This window comes from Carassius carassius, chromosome 23 (assembly GCF_963082965.1).
Source record: "Carassius carassius chromosome 23, fCarCar2.1, whole genome shotgun sequence".
Lineage (NCBI taxonomy): Eukaryota > Metazoa > Chordata > Actinopteri > Cypriniformes > Cyprinidae > Carassius > Carassius carassius.
This window is the reverse complement of record NC_081777.1, coordinates 21,238,634-21,257,269: the sequence shown is the minus strand read 5'-3', so window position 1 is coordinate 21,257,269 and position 18,636 is coordinate 21,238,634. Positions and strand designations below refer to the sequence as shown.

General features: G+C 38.0%; 2 protein-coding genes across 5 annotated transcripts in view; both read left to right on the top strand.

Moving 5' to 3' along the window:
• Positions 1-12,845, top strand: part of hydin (HYDIN axonemal central pair apparatus protein) — a 73,703-nt gene extending 60,858 nt beyond the window's left edge. Inside the window, exons 54-81 of the mRNA XM_059506475.1 lie at positions 553-655; positions 728-932; positions 1,464-1,693; positions 1,843-1,994; positions 2,080-2,275; positions 2,355-2,460; positions 2,803-3,030; positions 3,180-3,539; positions 3,991-4,147; positions 4,241-4,335; positions 4,458-4,671; positions 4,750-4,953; positions 5,390-5,516; positions 5,606-5,771; positions 6,150-6,297; positions 6,433-6,640; positions 6,792-7,013; positions 7,124-7,293; positions 7,380-7,578; positions 7,662-7,817; positions 8,109-8,389; positions 8,510-8,729; positions 8,925-9,134; positions 9,315-9,478; positions 9,923-10,073; positions 10,178-10,408; positions 11,611-11,835; positions 12,071-12,845. Of these exons, the coding sequence (XP_059362458.1) occupies positions 553-655; positions 728-932; positions 1,464-1,693; positions 1,843-1,994; positions 2,080-2,275; positions 2,355-2,460; positions 2,803-3,030; positions 3,180-3,539; positions 3,991-4,147; positions 4,241-4,335; positions 4,458-4,671; positions 4,750-4,953; positions 5,390-5,516; positions 5,606-5,771; positions 6,150-6,297; positions 6,433-6,640; positions 6,792-7,013; positions 7,124-7,293; positions 7,380-7,578; positions 7,662-7,817; positions 8,109-8,389; positions 8,510-8,729; positions 8,925-9,134; positions 9,315-9,478; positions 9,923-10,073; positions 10,178-10,408; positions 11,611-11,835; positions 12,071-12,580 (5,638 nt within the window). The 3' untranslated portion in view covers positions 12,581-12,845. The remainder of the gene's footprint in view (positions 1-552; positions 656-727; positions 933-1,463; positions 1,694-1,842; positions 1,995-2,079; positions 2,276-2,354; positions 2,461-2,802; positions 3,031-3,179; positions 3,540-3,990; positions 4,148-4,240; positions 4,336-4,457; positions 4,672-4,749; positions 4,954-5,389; positions 5,517-5,605; positions 5,772-6,149; positions 6,298-6,432; positions 6,641-6,791; positions 7,014-7,123; positions 7,294-7,379; positions 7,579-7,661; positions 7,818-8,108; positions 8,390-8,509; positions 8,730-8,924; positions 9,135-9,314; positions 9,479-9,922; positions 10,074-10,177; positions 10,409-11,610; positions 11,836-12,070) is intronic.
• Positions 12,846-15,249: 2,404 nt separating this feature from the next.
• LOC132101472 (N-terminal EF-hand calcium-binding protein 2-like) overlaps positions 15,250-18,636 on the top strand; it is a 99,019-nt gene continuing 95,632 nt past the window's right edge. For 2 of the 4 annotated variants that reach the window (XM_059506471.1, XM_059506472.1), the window contains exon 1: positions 15,251-15,619. In XM_059506471.1, the coding sequence (XP_059362454.1) occupies positions 15,302-15,619 (318 nt within the window). In that variant the 5' untranslated portion in view covers positions 15,251-15,301. Of the gene's footprint in view, positions 15,620-18,636 lie in introns of all 4 variants that reach the window. The other 2 variants (XM_059506473.1, XM_059506470.1) reach the window with 2 other exon arrangements.

Genomic DNA, 18,636 nt, shown 5'->3' with positions numbered 1-18,636 from the left:
ATAAAGAACCATTTACTTCACTCCTGAATGAATCAGCCATTTGAACTAATCAAACGAATGAATAAATGACTCGATGACTTAATCATTAAAACATTAAGTTTTAGTTTTATTATTTAGAGTATCATTTCATTAAAGAAATAATCTAATATTTTCATAGTAATAATAATAAAATTAAGAAAATAAATTATTGAAGTTAAAATAAATTATTGAAATGATAGTTCACCCAACTAAATTATGACAATTCTGTCATAATTTACTCACATGGTCCAAATGAGTATATGTAATAAATTTTATCAAACAAAATATTTCCTGCTGAACCTTTTTGTAATCTCTGTTTGATGCTTTGCACAACAATGACTTTAAATTATCTTTTCAGAGTAATTTCTACTTAATTTTCTACTTAAAACTAAAATACATTCTTGTCTTAAGACAACTTTATTAACTTTTTGATCCACTTCAAATATTGACTACTATATATATATATATATATATATATATATATAAAATTCTTTTTTTTTTTTTTCTTTTTTTTTTTTTTAATTCTCTTTTAAGCTTGGGAAGTAAGAAGCCTTCAAAAGACAGTTATGCTACAAAACCACCCAGTGCCAGTGAATTACGACACACTGTGCAGAATGAGACTGGCATATCAACACAGGCAGGAAAAGTATTTCTTTATTTACAGTTCTTTATAGAATGTACAATAACTAACTAACATTTTTTTTTACAGATACATTTGACATGTGGTATTTTTTCATTGTCTCCGTCTTTTGGGGTTCTGGTACCTGGAGCCCAACAAGTGGTTACTGTGGATTGCAAGGCAGAGCATGTAGGTAGTTGGGAGGAATGTCTAGCTATAGACATCACTGACAGAGACCCCTCTGACAACCCTGACGGGATTCCATACAAGCTAATAGCAGAAGTTTGTATGCCAGGTTTGTGACTATGAATGATTCTATATAATGTTCTATGAAGTACTTTCTATTATTATGAATTTTTTTTTGTTCATTCTTTGATGGTTCATAAGAGTTGAGTATTTTGATGACTCACTAATGGCATAAATTGTCCTCTTTATTGAAGAGAGGCACCAATTTTATGTAACTTATTTAACCTTAATTTATACAATACATCCTCAATGTGTAAGGATTCGTATTCTGGTCTTGATAACTTTTTATATTTTTTATTTTATATTAGCCATCAGTTATTTTTATTTTATTGAACTCTACCTGCCATTATCCACCTTTTAGTGCATGCCTCTGGGTTTAGTGGGCCCTGTGGTGTTGTGGGTGCACCCCAGGGCTCAGTAGGTCCTCTGGTGCAGCTCCACCTCTAGGCTCAGTGGGCCCCATGGTCTAGCTCTGCCTCTGGGCTCATGAAGTCTTTAATTAATGGCTTGCTGCTTAAAAATAAAGTTTATTACACTAGTATGAATTATAGTGTAAAATTGATCACTGTATTGTTCACAGGAATAGCGAGTACAGACATTGCTTCTATCTTTGAGGAGCACCGAATCTGTAAGAACAGTAGCATGCTACAGTGTGAGCAATACCGGGACAGTATGGGCATCTATGTACAGGACGAGAACAAGTTTGTCTTCAACAATGTACTGGTGGGTCATTCAGCCAAAGCCCAGTTCCGGCTGACCAATCCAGGAAAAGTGTCCTGTGAACTCAGCCTGGTGATCAAAACTGTCAAGGTGTGTATGTGAGAGGGGGTTTCTTTCACTATTGATGTTATTCTGCCGAATTTGTAAAAATTTTATAGCAATTTTATATGTTTTGAAATATTGTAACAGTTGCTTAACTGTCTCTTTGCCTAACATTTCTGTTAACGTTTTTTTTTAAGACGACAGCGCACAATGCAGAGGTTTTTGAGGTGACCCCTACAAAGTTGTGTATCCCCAGCCACTCTCATACTTTTGCCACCATCACCTTTTCTCCTTTGACTATGCACACATATCATGCTGTGTTTGAGGCACTTCTGAAAGGGACTGCAAGGTAACTGTTTTCAATACAGGTTTAAACTGTTTAGATGGTTGTTGATATTTAGTCGAGGCTTTAGCCATTCTGTTTTATAACACAGTCAAGCTTCTGCCACCAAACCCAAAGCTCTGGTGTTTGATCTAATGGGTGAAGGCAATTTGCCCTGCATCACAGTTCTGAGACCTATTCAGAGGACTAATCGAGGTCAGCCAGTGCTGCAGTTTAAGCGCTTATTGGTGGGACGAAGGCAGACTCTTCCATTAGTGATCAAGAACAATGGCAATGTGCATGCACAAGTAAGATCAGTAGTTTTCAGCTAAGTTTCTATTTCTCAGAATTTAATTGTAGTAATCCATTCTTTCCTTGTATTTGCAGGTTAGCATTGTACTACAGTGTCACCTGGATGTTTTCACTCTTAAAGCTGCTCCTGGAACTGTTTGCAGACTGGCCTCCTCACAAATAGAAAGCAATCCCAAAGAAGGCAAGCCATAAACACAAATGAAGAGTCTGCATAGACATTCATTTCTGCAAAATGCTGTTTCGATTTGCTTTTCAAATGAGCTATGAAGCCAATAACACAAACAGTAGCAGATTGTTTTGGACCTTCATTAGACTGGTTGTCATTGTTTATAGGTTAATAAATAGATCAATAAATAGATCAATTAGAGTCTGTTTCTTCTATGACTTGTGTATAAACATTTAGCTCGAGGCAGGCAACCATAAGCAGGAAATTGAAATAAAGAGAACATTAGCATGAGATATGCAACAGAAACATATTAAAATCAAATGTATGTAACATAGCTGCACTTTTGATCCTCTTCAGAGACACAACTAGTGCATGTAGCCTCTCTGAACCTCATGGCTGGACAACAAGCAGAATTCCAGGTTGGGTTTCATCCAAAGGTGGCTCAGAAATTTGAGGCCTGCTTGAAGTTAATGGTAAAGGATAACCAGTATGATCAGACAGTGGTGCAGCTTGTGGGTGAGGGTTACCATGACATCATCATCCTGGACAACATTGGCAGCAAAGTTCAACAGGACAGCATTGAAAGTAAATGCAAGTTAATAAAGTGATTTTTGCTAATCATGTCTAAAGCATGATTAAAATAAAAATTGTACCATTTATTTTATGGATAGTTTTGGTTTCAGTAACCACTTTTGGTAATTATGGTAATTATCCCATCTTAATTCTTTCCTCAGGTGTCTCTGACCTTCTGAATTTTGGAGACTGTCACATGGGCCGCACTTACCAAGAAACTTTCACCATGACAAACCCAAGCAGCTCCAAGGTGCTACGCTTTGAATGGCTTCCCTGTGGTCCACAGCTGAGCTTTTCTCCACAAGTTGGTCACTTGCACGCTGATTGCTCCAAAGTTGTGACAGTGAACTTCTGCTCAGAGGAGCCCATTGTGCTGAATGCACAAACAATAAAATGTAAACTCAGCAGTATTACCTTTCAGCAGCCTGTAGACCAGGTCCCAGACTGGGATGACTGTCATAGGACTGTTAAATGGATGGATGTAGAAAAGTCACCACAACAACCAACCAAACGGAAGGTGCGTTTCGTAGAATCAGTGATAGAGATGACAGTGATCTGTTTACTGGAGGTACTTCATTAACTTTATTTTTTAGTTTAACATATAAAGTCGCATTGTGAGATAAAAAAGTCACAGGAATAAAAGTTGTAATTAGATATGAAGAAAAATAACATGGCAATTGTTCGGTATATTGTAGCAATTGGGAGATATTATGTGGCAGTTATTAAATATGAATTCACAATTGCAAGATACTCTATGAAGTCGCAACTGAGAGATATACTGTGAAGTGGTAGGTATTAAATATCAAGTGCGGAATATAAAGTTGCAATTGCTATAGAAAAGGGCTGCCCTTGTCTAAAAAAAATTCTGGTTGACTAGTAGTCGTTCATTTGAAGCATTATTCGATGAATCACATGTTAAGATATTAAAGGTGTTAAATTGAAACGTATAATCTTGTCACTGTGATTAGGTAGTAGCGACAGACCCGGAGCCTCCTCACTCTGTGGTGGAGAACTCCTCAAGAGAGATGGAGCTGATAGTTAGTGCCACATGTGATTACGCCAAATACCAGTGTGATACTGGACCCATCCGTTTCAAAGACACAATGCTGTACCAGACCAGAGTCTTTCAGTAAGTTTAAATGCACTTATACAATATTTGCTTAGAAATTAATTTTTCATGTTGAATTTTCAGATTTTCATAATTCATGTTATGTTTTTTTAGCCTCCAGATGGAGAACAAAGGCAGTGTTAAACTGGAGTATTCCTGGCAGGTTCTGATGGAGACATATGGAAAGACTGCATGCTTTGAACATGGAGGTAAACCTTCAGCTTTAAAATGTTTGTGGTCTGATGTACCACAGAAGTATGTTTTACATTTTCATTTGATGCAAGAAATCAAAACAAGAAAAAAAACTGCATTAATATATTTGACGGATCAGGTAGGACTTCCCGCTCGGCTCAAGGGAGTAGGACACCAGAAAGACCAGCGAGCTCTCTGCAGAGTGTGTCCTCTCTACTACTAGGAGACCCAGAGCTTCCTCCCTTCAGTGTTGAATCTGACGTAGGGTTTATCAGCCCAGGAGCGAGTCAAACTTTCCACATCCGGTTCTCCCCTCTGGAAGTAGCTGAGTTTAAGGCCAGTTTGATCTGCAGGTCAGACTCTCAGAGGTGAATTTGTTTGCTGATTATGACTTTTTGCTCAGTTCTAAACTTTAGATTTTTAATTTGTAGCATCGCTAATCTGAAGGATCAGCAGAGTCCAGTGATCACCGTAATTGGTCGCAGTTTGCTGCCATACTGTCATTTCCACCTAAAGGATTCGGACTACCTCACTGGAAACAGGCGGAACCCTGAGCCCCACAGTCCCCTCACTGTGGACCCCAATACCAGAGTTATAGAGTTCACCTCAGTGGGTATTGGCATGATTGTCTGCAGGTAAAACATTTCATTAAATAGTTCTGACTTTGATTGAAGTCACGTTGTTTATATTGCAAATGAATATAATATGCATATAATGTATATTTCTATATACTATCCTATATTTTATACACTTAAATTATATATATTTATAAATATACATATACTGTAGTGTGCATGTATTTGATCATACTTACAAGTATACAGTAGTGTTGAAAAATGCTATTAAATAAAAACAGTTTTGTTTTATAATATTTTCAATGTCTTTTACCTATGTGACAGCTGAAATTTCAGTATTCATTTCTCCAGTCTACAGTGACACTTGACTTGTTCCTAACAATATACATTCTGTGTACTATATCTAAACAGGATTCTGACAGACTTGTTCCTGATTTAAAATATGGGTGATTTATTATTGCATAACACAAATAATGACCGCATTATTATCTCTCAGGGAATTTGGTGTTATTAATCCTACAAACAAGCCATACTCTTTCATCTGGAGATGTGAGGACTTGGGCGAATCTTCTTTCAGCTGCCTTACACCAAACAATTCCATTGAGCCGGGGAAAGAAGTGAAGGTGTTTTGTCTGAGATTTTAACAAGTCATGTTGCAGATATTCTTCTTTTCAGACATGAATCGATATTAAATTTTAATCTCTGTTTTCAGGTCTCATTTGAGTACCAGGTTCTCAACCTAGATTTAATGGAATCCTTCTGGACCTTCTCAATCCCTGAGCACAACTTGTCTTTGCCCTTTCTGCTAGTGGGCACTGCTAATGAGCCTGTTGTCTATATTGATCGAGCCCACCTTAATCTGGGCAGTTTGCTACTAGGTGAGGTTTTAATAAAATGCTTGATTCTACCATGTTAAGAGAATAGTTATCCCAAAAATAAACTTTGTCATCATTTACTCACACTCATGCTGTTCCAAAACTTGTATTGGTTTAATTTTTCTGTGGAACACAACAGAAGTTATTCCAATGAGTGTTTCTGCCGTTTTTGTCCATACAATGAACAACACAGGATCCTATTGACTTTCAATGTATGGACAAAAGGCACTGAGACTTTATGCAGATTATGACAGCTATCACTGAAATGTGAGGAACTGGTTTAGATATAAAGAAAATGGACAATTATCTATTTTTTAATGATGTTATTGGTAACACATGCCAGTCTTTTCAATAGGAGTGTCCATGTGCTTTTGTGTGCAGGTTTTGAAGCTCATCAGACTGTGTTTGTGGTGAACAGAGAAGATCAACCATTCCATTTTATGGTTCAAGAGTCTTCGTGCCACTCTGAGGGCTACCAGGACAGCTTGGTGCTAGAGCCTATGGAGGGAACAGTTCCACCTAAAGATAAGTATGTTATTTCACTCATATAAAGTCTAAGACATGACACAATCATATCCTCTTTGAGTAAAAAAAATATATAACAATCTTGAATTTGAACTCTAATCTTGTCACACTTCTTAACATATGCCTCTGCCTCTGACAGGATCCCATTGGTCATACGGATCACTCCCACTCGGGAAGGAGATGTGGCTTTTAATCTAGTAGTGACAATACGGAGGAAGCTCCAGCCGTTGACCATGAATGTGAAGGGAGAGTGTTACAGCATGAATGCTCATGTTCGATATGAGAGCCCCGAGGGATCCATCACAGAGCTCTCATCAAACCAGATCCATCCTGTGGACTTCAAACAGGTTCAAATTTATGTGAAGTTATTTATGCACCCTTGGTTCGTGTGCATTCCAGTATGTTGGGTTTGGCAGAGATTTTGCCTTTGGCAGAGTTCCAGCACAAAACGTTTAGATCAAGCTTTCTGTCACTTCCTGTTATCTGTTCCCTAAATAGGTGGAGCTAAACGATAAATCCACATGTACATTTGTGGTCTCTAATCCTGGGAAATTCAGTTTAGATGTTGAGTATGATCTGTCTGGGCCGGCAGCGCTGCAGCCCCACCTGCAGGTGGAACCTAAATTGGACACAGTGGCTGTAGCTGGACAGAGTTCCTGCATCTTGACCTTTTGCCCTCAGCGGAAATGTGCGCTCAAAGATCTGACTTTTTCTGTTAAGGTAGACCCTGTACATAACTTTATGTCCTTTCTATCCTTCTTATTGAACAGAATATTATTTACATCATTTTTCTTTTTCTGCATTCAATTTTTTCTTTCCACTGTTTGTAGGTAAAGAATGGGCCGGTATTCTGTTGCACAATAAAGGGCTCGGCTGTGGCTCCAGATCTGGAATTTTCTTCCCTAAAGCACAACTTTGGAAGGCATTTCATATATTGTGTTGGTATGGTACCTGTTACACACACACTGGTGATTAGCAACAGAAGCAGCAGGGAAATCAGGTAAAAAAAAACTTTATATTTGCATTTTAATGTGTGTAAAGCAAAGTTTCATGGTTTGTTTTTATAATACGATTGTATTTATTCAGTCTAGATTGCTTGTTCTCCAACACACCTGTCTTGGAGGTCAGCTTTACCCCTCAAGTCCTTTCTCCTGGCGGCTTCGTCGAGGTTCTCTTCTCGTTCTACCCACGCAAAGCAACTCGTTACCGTGAGAAGGTAGTTTTTGAGATGAACATGTGTGCCAAACAAGTGGTGGAGATCCTGGGACAGGGTGTTGAGATGAAGGTGACAAATGTTTGAGTTTTGAATAAACCTACATGTCTACATCCTGGTGAAATAGATATTCATCCTCCCCTTTTTTGTCTTAGATTCATTTGGAGGACTCAGCTCACAAGGTGGTCAGTTTTGGAGCTCTGCAGATTGGCCAACAGAGTCGGAAATTGATCCCTCTGGTAAACAACAGCCACGCTTCCCTGACTTTTAGTCTTCGCAGACACTCTGATAACCTTCTTCAAGACTCCATGGTAACACACGTACACTTGCTTTCTTTCTTATAAGTCACTTTTTGTTTTTTTATGTTTTTGACAGAAGTTTCACATGATCCTCCAGAAATATTTCTAATGTGTTGATTTAGTAATCAAGAATTATTTCTTATTACCAATGTTGCATTTTTTTCATGATTCTTTGGAGAATACAAAGTTCAAATGAACAGCATTTGTTTCAAAAATAGAAATTTGGACCTGAATGTAGTGAATAAATGCATGCATTCCACTGCACTGCATACATTACATAAAAAAATCATTGTGTTTTTACAGATCTTGTCAGTGCGTCCAGAAGGGGAGGTGACACTAAAAGAGGGGGGTGGCCGCTGTGTGGTGGAGCTTCTCTTTTCTCCTGAACAGCGCACACCTCCTTTCACTGAAGAGCTGCAGCTGGAGTGTTTAGGTGCTGTTCGCCCCCTGCTGGTCATGAAGGGATGTTGTCAGGGAGTGGAGGTCAGACTGGACACTGACTACCTGCAGTTTGGAGCTGTTGTCCAACGCTGCCAAGCCACCCGTCGCATTATAATGCAGAACACAGGAGACATTGGTGCAAGGTACACAATGCAAAACCTTACAATTCAGTGAATGGTTGCATCTAAAATATGTAGCGGGTTCTGTAAATGAATGAATCTGAGTGACAATGCTATTACATGGCTTTTCCATGTTCTCTTCAGATTCAAATGGGATGTAAAGAGTTTTGCTCCAGATTTCATCATTTTCCCTGCTGAGGGCTACATCACTCCAGGAATGGAAGTATCCCTTGAAGTGACTTTTGGCCCTACCGAGCTGAGTCAAGATCTGCGCTATGATAATCTCTGCTGTACTATAGAAGGGGGCAAACCATTAAAGCTCACCCTCACTGGCTCCTGCATTGTCCCTACAGTTGCAACAGAGGTAAGCTGTTGCAGAGACAGAAGAAAACACTGAAAGTCTGAATGTTACAGCATGTCAGAATTTCCAATAGTGAGCACTGAAACCTTGCATGTTTGCTAATATTAGATGTGCTGATGAAATGCTGAAGTTCAAAAGCAAGGCTAATTCATTGTGTCACTGTCTTTTTCTGGCTTCCTTTCTCTTTTGTGTGAGCAGGTGGTGAATTTTGTGTGTCAGGTGCGCTGTCAGTGTACTCAGTCTCTTGCTCTACCCAACCGCATTAACCAGCGCTGGACTCTGAAATGTGTCATAGAGGGAGAGCACTGGAGCGGGCCGCCCACTCTCCTCATTGAGCCCCTGCAGCAGAACACCTATGAGATCACATACAAGCCACTGGTCATGACTGCAGACGGGGAAAGGCATGAGGTATGACACTCTCTCCACAAGACTATTTCAAGTAATTCTTTTTGAAACAATTGTTCAGTCAAAATAAAACAAGGTTGCAAATAGCCATTATAAAAAAAACTATTTCAGTTCAATAATAATAATAAAAAAACTATATGCTATTTTGCATTGTTAATGCCACCTCCCTTTGCTGTGCTGCAGGGCTCCGTTTTCTTCTCTTTTCCTGATGGCAGTGGAATACTGTACATATTGCATGGCACATCTGAGCCACCGAAGGCTGAAGGCACAATAACCGAAGAGATCAAATGCAAGAGCCACCACACACAGACAGTATCTGTCCACAACTGGCTGCCCAGACCTCAGAGGTACCTCATCTACAAGAAACATATAAATGCAAATGTAATAATCACAATACAATATTTCACAGTCATGAAATGATTTGTTTAAAAACAAAAACAATTTCAGTCAATTAAAATTTAGTGCAAAATCAATAGATAATGATGCTAGAGTTCACTAATAGATATTATATTATTTGACACGACATGCAAAATGCACTATTAACCTGTTTAATACATTTTTTTTTTGTCATAATCTTGTTTCATTACCCATAAACGTACCGTTATTGCACATGCATAAACATTGTTAATCATGAAAAATACTCATAAAAAAGCCACACATACAGTGCCTCTTGGTAGATGCTTTGTAATGATCGTAAAATCTTTCATTGACATTAAGCCTCAGTTGCAGATTATATTCTGCTTAGCATAATTTATGTTTTATCATTCTGTGATTTATATCCTGTTGTGTAGGTTCCGTGCTGTGATGGAGCTCATCAAACCAGATCGTTCAGATGGCATTGTTTCCCTGAAGGGCCTGGAATACATTGATGTGTCTGCACTAGATACAAAGAATTACACACTCTCCTTCTTTACTTATAAAGAGGGCCAGTACAATGCTAAAGCAAGTGCCATCATGCACCCATAAAAATTCGAAAATACAGACTACTTTGGTTATAAAATAAATTTATGGCCCATAAAACATCATCATGTTGCTTACTTACACAGGTGACTTTCAAGAACGAGACAACAGGCGAGTACCTCTTCTATAATCTCAACTTCAAAGCAATGGCTCCAGGAGTGATCAGCACTATAGAAATGGCGACCCGAGTGAGGCAGATGACGTCAGGGTCCGTGGAGGTGGAGAACCCACTTCTTGTGGATGTGTCGTTCTCTGCAGAGTGCCAGAATGCAGACATCTGCATTCCTCCACAGTTCCTTGTGCCTGCTCAGTCTAAGGTAGATGAGCTTTCAAAAACACAGAGCTGTAGATATATATATGTGACCCTGGACTCTTAAGTTACTGGCGTATATTTGTAGCAATAGCCCAAAAAAACATTGTATGGGTCAAAATTATTGATTTTCCTTTTATGCCAAAAATCATTTGGATATTAAGTAAAGATCATATTCCATGAAGATATTTAATAAATTTCCTACCTTAAATATACCAAAACCTAATTTTTGTAATGCATTGCTAAGAACTTCATTTGGACAACTTTAAAGGTGATTTTCTCAGTATTTTTTGCACCCTCAGATTCCAGATATTCAAATTGTTGTATCTTGATCAAATATTGTACTGTCCTAACAAACCATATATCAAAGGATAGCTTAATTATTCAGCTTTCAGATGATGTATACATCTCAATTTCAAGAAATTGCCCTTATGACTGTTTTTGTGGTCCAGTGTCACATATTAGCTTGAGACTGCAGTCACATATAGGCGCGGAAGGGAGTGGAAAGTTCAGTGGGTGATCTACTGACTGATCGGGTGTGGGAAATGAACTAAGATGCAAAATTAGTTAAAACATGCTACTTAGGGCATTAAATAATGGTGAAAATACCAGTAAAGTGACTACTGCAAATTTTAGTAAATCACGTTGCATGATTTGTTTAAATACTCCCATAAATTTTGTTTTTGAAAGAAAAACTCTTACAAATACATATGCAATAAGGTCAGCCACAGAATAACTTTCTCTATGCCTTTTTGGTACTAATTTTTCCTGCGTGTCTTTAGTGAATTCTGACAGTATATTTTTTTATGCCAACAAAAGGGTTTACACTGGTGCAAACTGTTAATAAATCTACTTCTAAGTAATCGAATATACAATTTTGAAGCATTTATGCATCCAAAAAATAAATAAAAAATTGAATTAAAAATTTGTTTCCATTAAAGCTGTATTGTTCCTGTAGCTTTTTTTTTTTTTTTTTGATAACCAAACCTTGAAGAAAGAAAGTCATAAAGGTTTGGTTGATATGATGGTGAGTAAATGATTACAGAAATTTCATTTTTAGGTGTACTATCCCTTTAACGTGTGATTTCCCTTTAAAATGATTTAAAAATTAAAAGGAAAAAAAATTGTCTATAAAGGCAAATGAAGAACCCTGTGGTGACCCTCGTATTAAATTACTTTTTTTAAGAGTGTTGTTTTTTTATTGCTTAGGTTACATTGACTTTTGAATATCAGCCTCTGTGTGAGGGAGAATCCACAGCCCGGCTGGTGATGTACGCTACTGAACTCGGACACTTCTTTTATGAGCTTCAACTGAAGGCCCTGCCTGCCCCCTTTGAGAAGCCTCTATATTTCAGAGCACCACTTGGCAGCAAACACAGTGTCATAGCTAAGTTCACCAACTTTTCTCGTGTCAAGACCGAATACATATGCAAGGTAGGAGCCCTATTTTCCCATTATTATCTAGCCGATTTTGTGATAAAATACATGAATATTTCAATTGGTTTTGTCTAAAATAACATTGAACCACAATAATTTCACTGTATTGACATTTTTTATTTATTTATTTTTTCACACAAAGAAAGAAAGTCATGATTTGGAATGATATTAGCAGCTTAAATTCTAATGTCTTTGGTATAAACATTACATTCAAATCGTGTTTCTAATTCAGACGGACAACCCAAACTTCACTGTGGAAAAGAATGTTAAAGCAGCAGCGGGAAACCAAACTGGCTCAGATATCAGTGTGACAGTGTATTTCGAGCCTTGCCAGGTGGGAGACATCCAAAGCCTGCTCACCATCTCCTCAGACTTTGGAGGGGAGTACGTCTTCCCTCTGTATGGCACCTGCACCCCACCTAAAGCTCAGGGTCCCCTCATCATCAGCTCAGGTTCCAGTGTCTCGATTTCCTTTAAAAATGTCTTTCAACAGACCACCACATTCTCCTTCCAGGTGGACAACCCTGCCTTCACTGTCAAGGGTGCTGAGACTATTTTACCTCAAAAAACGCAGCACATACAGGTTATATTTGACAGCCCTCCTACGGGCTCCAGAGGCCCATGTCATGGAAAGCTGACAATCTCTTGCCCACGAATGGAGGGCCATGGACAGGGCATCTTCTGGGTTTACTACTTGAAAGGTTACTGTCCAGAGCTTCCTTCAGAGAAAAGAACATCATGAAGAAAGAACAATGCTGTTCTTTGGATAAAATAATTCATGGTAGTGGTTAAAAATGGCTAAAACTTTATTGAATATTGTTTTTGTTTTGTTTTTTAAATATAGTAGGATTCTTGGGCAAAGTTCTTAATTAAAAAAAAGTTTTCATTTATTTGTTCAGTCTTTCAGTTTTAAGAAATATGCTATTTTTAACAAAATACAAATTTATTGTAAAAACTGAAAATGAACAGAAAAAAATTAATAAAAATTTCTGCAGCACTCAAGTTAACTGCTGTTGCTCCTGGCTGCTCTTTTTTTAGTCCACCAGGAGGTGCACTTGTTGCTCCTACATCACCTTTAACATGTTCCATCTACTTAGGCATGATAGGAGGTACACTCCCTCTAGGTTCATGACTCCGATACAGTTATTTGATTGTATGTGCGTGTATTTGTGCATATTATGTGTTGCTTGTTTCATACTCATTTACAGAATGAATGTGTGTGAAATCTCTTGCATTTATCTCTAATTTTCCGTGCCAAGCCTTCCTGTATGCATTTTCTAGCCAGGTTCAGATCTCAGAAAGACAAAGTGGGTGGGTGAATGAATGCAAGGATATGCAGGTTGATATTATATATCTAGTTAAACTTTTTGTTATTGTCAACTAAAACTATTGAAAAAATGTGTTCATTGAAATAACGAATATACTTTTTCATTATTTTCTTTTATTCTACCAGCTTTTTATATAGTATAGTATCATGCATTTTAAATATTTAAAAATAGAGTTTAAATATTTTTTATAATCACCTAAGCATTATTTACATTTATCAAGCGCTCTTATCCAAAGCGACTAACAATGCATTCAGGCTATAATTTTTTTAAAGTGTACAGAGTAACAGTCTGTCTGTGTATCCAACCTCAGATGCAGAGGAACCAGAAAAAACGTTCAGTAGTGTCATTTTATCCCCTGCTCATTTCTTGATATACCACTGAGTTTGTTTACGTGCTGAAAATAGAGGCCTGTCAGTGCTACGCACAAACTGGCTGAGCATGTCCAAAGACAAGGGATTACTGCTTGTTGTAATTATCTTAGCACCCTCTGTGGTGAAGAAGGAGTAACAGGTTGCTGTGAGTTGCCCTACATTAAAGAGATGCATCCAATCACTTTTTTTTCTGTTTGCCTAAATGCCTCACTATAGGAACGCAAACTGTAGGGGGGTTGTACATGGTGCCAATTAAATAAAGGCCCTTTTAGCTGGGATGACTTAATCACCCCTCCTAAAGGGCAGGACCGGGGAGCCTTTCAGCAGTCTTTCAACTCTCAAAGGTCATTTCAGACCGTTATAGAGACAGTGAGGTAATGAGAGATTTTTTAAGTGATGGGGTACCCACCCCAAAAATTGCCAAGCTGCTGTTCTTTTCTGACGTGATACAAATTCTGGTTGTTGACTTAAACAACAGACAGCAGACTGTATAGATCAGAGGTGCCCAAATATGGTCCTAGAGGGGCTGTGTCCTGCAGAGTTTAGCTCCAACTTGCCTTAACAGACCTGCTGGGAAGTTTCTAGTATGCCTAGTAAGAGCTTGATTAACTGATTCAGGTGTGTCTACTTGGGGTTGGAGCTAAACTCTGCGGGACACCGGCCTTCCAGGACTGAGTCTGGGGACCCCTAGTATAAATGCTCATTCAACATGAGTGGGTTTAGTGAGGTCAGATTTAAGGTTTGAACGTTTTGAAAGTCCAAACAAAAGGTTAGGGGGTCTTAATAAAAGATGTTTTTTGAGTAATAGTAGCGTGTATTTATTTTAACTGTCACCTAATGGATGCAAGCAGAAGTTGCATTTGCACTGCAATTCGGCCACTATGTTTATAAAGCATGACAAATTCAGTCATATGTGTATCACTTTAATAAAGATTTAAATATTACTTAAATAATTTAAATATTAACTGTGTCGATTATAGCTTGCACTGAATTGAACCTTTACAGATAACATATGGCTGATTGTTTATATCTTATATATAGCTACAATTGTTCTGTATAGATGCACAATTCCAATAAATAATCTTTAGTAAAATGTATCAGCCGCTGATACATTAATTATTGTAATTGTGCATATACAGAACTGTAGCTATAGTGTGGGATACTTGTATAAACGGATTATATTGGGAGTTTTGTTCTATTACAGTTAGACTGTACAGATCATTAACCATGGTTTTACAAAAATAAAACAAAAAAATATATAAAAATAAAAAATCATAGTTAACCATATTTTTGCTACACTAACCAAACATGGTAGGCTATTTGTAAAAAAAATATGGTTAAACATACAGTATGGCAATCAATCTTCCAAAAACATAGCAGAGTACACTTTTACTATAATAAAACCATGGTACTTTTCGAAAGGGATATCCACGAATGCTAGATCTAAATAACTACGACTGAGAGTTACTTTAAAAAAAACAAAAATAGACCTAAACAACATTAGAATAGTTTATTCAAAAGTTGGGATCAATGGGCATTAACATTGATTTCTACTTTATTAGCTTCTCTCTCTCTCTCTCTAAAGTTTAAATAATGCTTTGCTAGTTCATTTTTCTGCGTCTGAACTTAATGGATGGCATTTATTGAACTGCTCCAATTAGGTGTGACAGGAGGGGTGAGTTTTGGGGATCTGCTGCTGCTGATGTCATAGAGGAGGAGGGATCGCCCCCATAGCGCGCAGCATGAACGCTCCGCGGCAAAAGGATGTGTGAACAAGCAGCGCGCTACTGCAGGGACGGTGTCCAAAAACTGCTCCACAAAGAACAAGCCAAACTCCGGGCACAGGACAGCAAAGACCAGCCCAAACCCGGGGCTCAGGACAGCGAGACAGCGACGGCTGCACAGTCCGGTAACAGCGGCACTCAGCCCGGTGGAATTGACGGGCTCGTCCGCTGGATAGTCACCAAGATGAGCGACAATAAAAGCATCTCTACTCGGGAATATGAGAAGGAGGAGGCGGCGGTGGCTCAGGAGCAGTTCTTTGCACCGGAGCCCCGAAAGGGCATCTCTGTCATTTTGGATGTAGGTGTTTGATATTTTATTAATGCAGCATGTTGAAAGAGATATGAAATGCATGCACTCGTTTACAAACTTTATTTAATTGGCTTAATTAATTAAACAGCTCCAGAATGGTGTTGAGTAATCCCATTATAAGACAATATCGAATTGATAACTCGCCAACCTTTGATTCTCGATTACAGCATTTATTAATTTTTGACATCGACCTACTTAACTTTTTATCCAATACAGCCATTTTGCATAATTTGACACTTAACTATCATCCCTGTGTAATATAGCCTACTTTATAACACGATTTTGTGGGGTACTTAATTCTGAATGGCTAATCGTGGGCAATCAATTTTTGTATGATAAACGAAATTATAGCCTGTATTGTGCTATAGATATCTATAAAAACAGGTACTTTTAGTATAATATATTGTTGCAGTGTTATAATGTAGCTATATGTAATGAACTGCTTTTCTTAGTGGAAGCTTTAATATAATCTATAATAACTGACAATGTAGCGTAAACTCAAATCAATATTTCTTCGCAAATATTGATAATAATAAGTGGGATAATGTACCTACAGCCAGATGGAGAGTATTGCAAAATAACACCGTTCAGGATGTGACAAGGTACTTACCACCATAATAGGACACGTACACACACAGTCATATTGACATACTGTTGAGCTTTTGATATGTGCATTGATAATCCACCTATAACTGTAAAATAATCTAAACATACTCTAGATTCTCTGGTATGAAACAGCAATGAAACATCCAGCTGAACCTTTCAACACCTTAAGGTTACACAACAGTTCTTTCGCACAGATTTTAGGGCCGTGTCTCCGAGAAGCATACTTGAATCTAAATAATTTATTGCGCTTCTCCTGTGAGCCCAGCCAGTTATGCTTTGTGGTTGGCTGCTGTGGCGAGGTCTCAGCAGTATTGATTTAGTAGGTCAAAGTATTGCCTCAGTATTGTTCATCGGTGCTGGATAATTATGTGTATCTGATGGTCAAACCTCTTGAGATTTCGACATTGCTTTTAGGGGGAGAAGTTAAAACATTTAAGAGAGTGATAAGTAGTTCAGTCCTAGACCCAGATACAGTCTCAGGTAACCAGACTATAAAGTAGAGGGCACAAAAACTAATTTAAAACCTTAGAAAAAGACCAGAGGCACCCTAGTATAAATACACAAGTGAATGTGGAGGAAATGCATAAGGGAGGGGTTAAGCAGATAATGAGGTGCTGTAGATAATTTGTCTTTTATGGAGATTGAGCATGTGCACAAGATTTCTCCCGGAGACTTCGGTACGGAGCGCAGGTGCTTGTAGGGGAATTGATTTCCCCCAATGCTTTGTAAGAGAAATCCATTTCTTAACTCAATCTATCTCTTCCAAATAACACGTCTGCTGCCACGTCTGTTCCAGGATCAGCCATCAGCCCTGACCGAGCTTTATAACGGCACTGGTGAACAACAGAGCCATAAAGCGCCATCCAGCATGCAGTTGTAAAGACCCCCGTTTGCATTTCAGAAAGCCTTCGATTCACCAGCTAGACCGGTTATGGATTCAGGGTGTGTTGAATTCTCTCAGCACGGCTCTCCCAAACCTGACAGTGAAAAGTGGAGCACTAACAAGCTGTCGTGAAGAAGGCTAAGTGTGTTTCACAGTTCACTATATTTAATTCTTCCATCATCATGTCTCAGGTCCCAGACCTCATCTGGCTTAAGGGAGTAATTAAGTGAATTTAATGTTTTTTTAACATTTCTTTTCCACTGGGGTTGAATGCTGTGCACTAAATTGCAGTAGCGCTCTAGTTCACGCTTTAAAAGTGAGGATGCTGGATGTGTGAGAACAGATGATCAAATGGTCACCACACATGACATTTACAGTACTAAAGACTTCATTGCACTATTGATTTGAACTTCAAAATACAAATATATTTGACATTTGTTCAGCGAACTGGATTTGAGCCAAAGCATGGAGAATCAATCCAATTGACTTAGCAAGTCTAAATTTGAGTCCACATATTAGTGCCTATTAAACAAGTCCATTCGTTGAGTCACACTCTCTCCATTCTTTATAAATCTTTATCTCCTTTTGCCTAACACCTCGTTCTCTCTTTCTTTGTTCCATCTTCTTTTATAAACACAAAGACTGTGTGTTATTAAAGAGTCTTTTAGGTTTCATGGGCCAAAGAGGAAATTTGGGAACAAGCTTAATTGTCGTAAAGCAGAGCCTTATTTTATCCTGTGTTGTCTGGATTTGGTCCAGTTGCAGTATTTGATTTGATTATTGTTCTGGATAGATGGTAATTTGGTTCATTTGCTCTAGCTGTTCTTTGTTTTGTAGCTGGTTTCTCCTCTGTGTATTTTTCCAAGCAGTTTATTTTTTGTATTCATAGACATATTAACCGTGAATATGTCTACGTATATTAACTGTAGTAATTATTTTGTTTCTCCCTGTCTTTTATCAACTTGTAGCTTTGTAGTTCACATTGCACTAGATCTTTTGGTGGCTGTCCCCTTTTCCTGTCATACAGAGATATATCTTCTGAGGTGCAAACAAACTGGGTCACCTACATTAAGTGACTTCATATTGTCAGACCATATAAATACCTCATACCTTTAGTGCATCTGCTTGATTCTCAAACTCTTCAAGCAGACAATCACAATGAAGAAAGTGTGATGTAACTCCCAGCTAATGGTGGTTCTGTTTTTATTTTTTACAAATGTTAACACTATCAACTTCTCTTTTTACTTTTTCAACCATCTGGTATTATCTGCTACTGTTGCTGTGATCTAGTTTTGTATCCTGTCGTTTAGTGGTTCTCAGCTGGTTTTGGTTTTGTGTACAAAAGTAAACAAAAAAGATGTTTCTTTAAAGTATAATATGGACCACTATTAATAAAACAACCATGCCATACCATTAAAAATCCCAACATAATGTCCAAAATAGGCACAAAAGTTATTAACATGACTTAAACTACTATTCAAACGTTTGGGGTCAGTAAGATTTTGTTTTTCTTGAA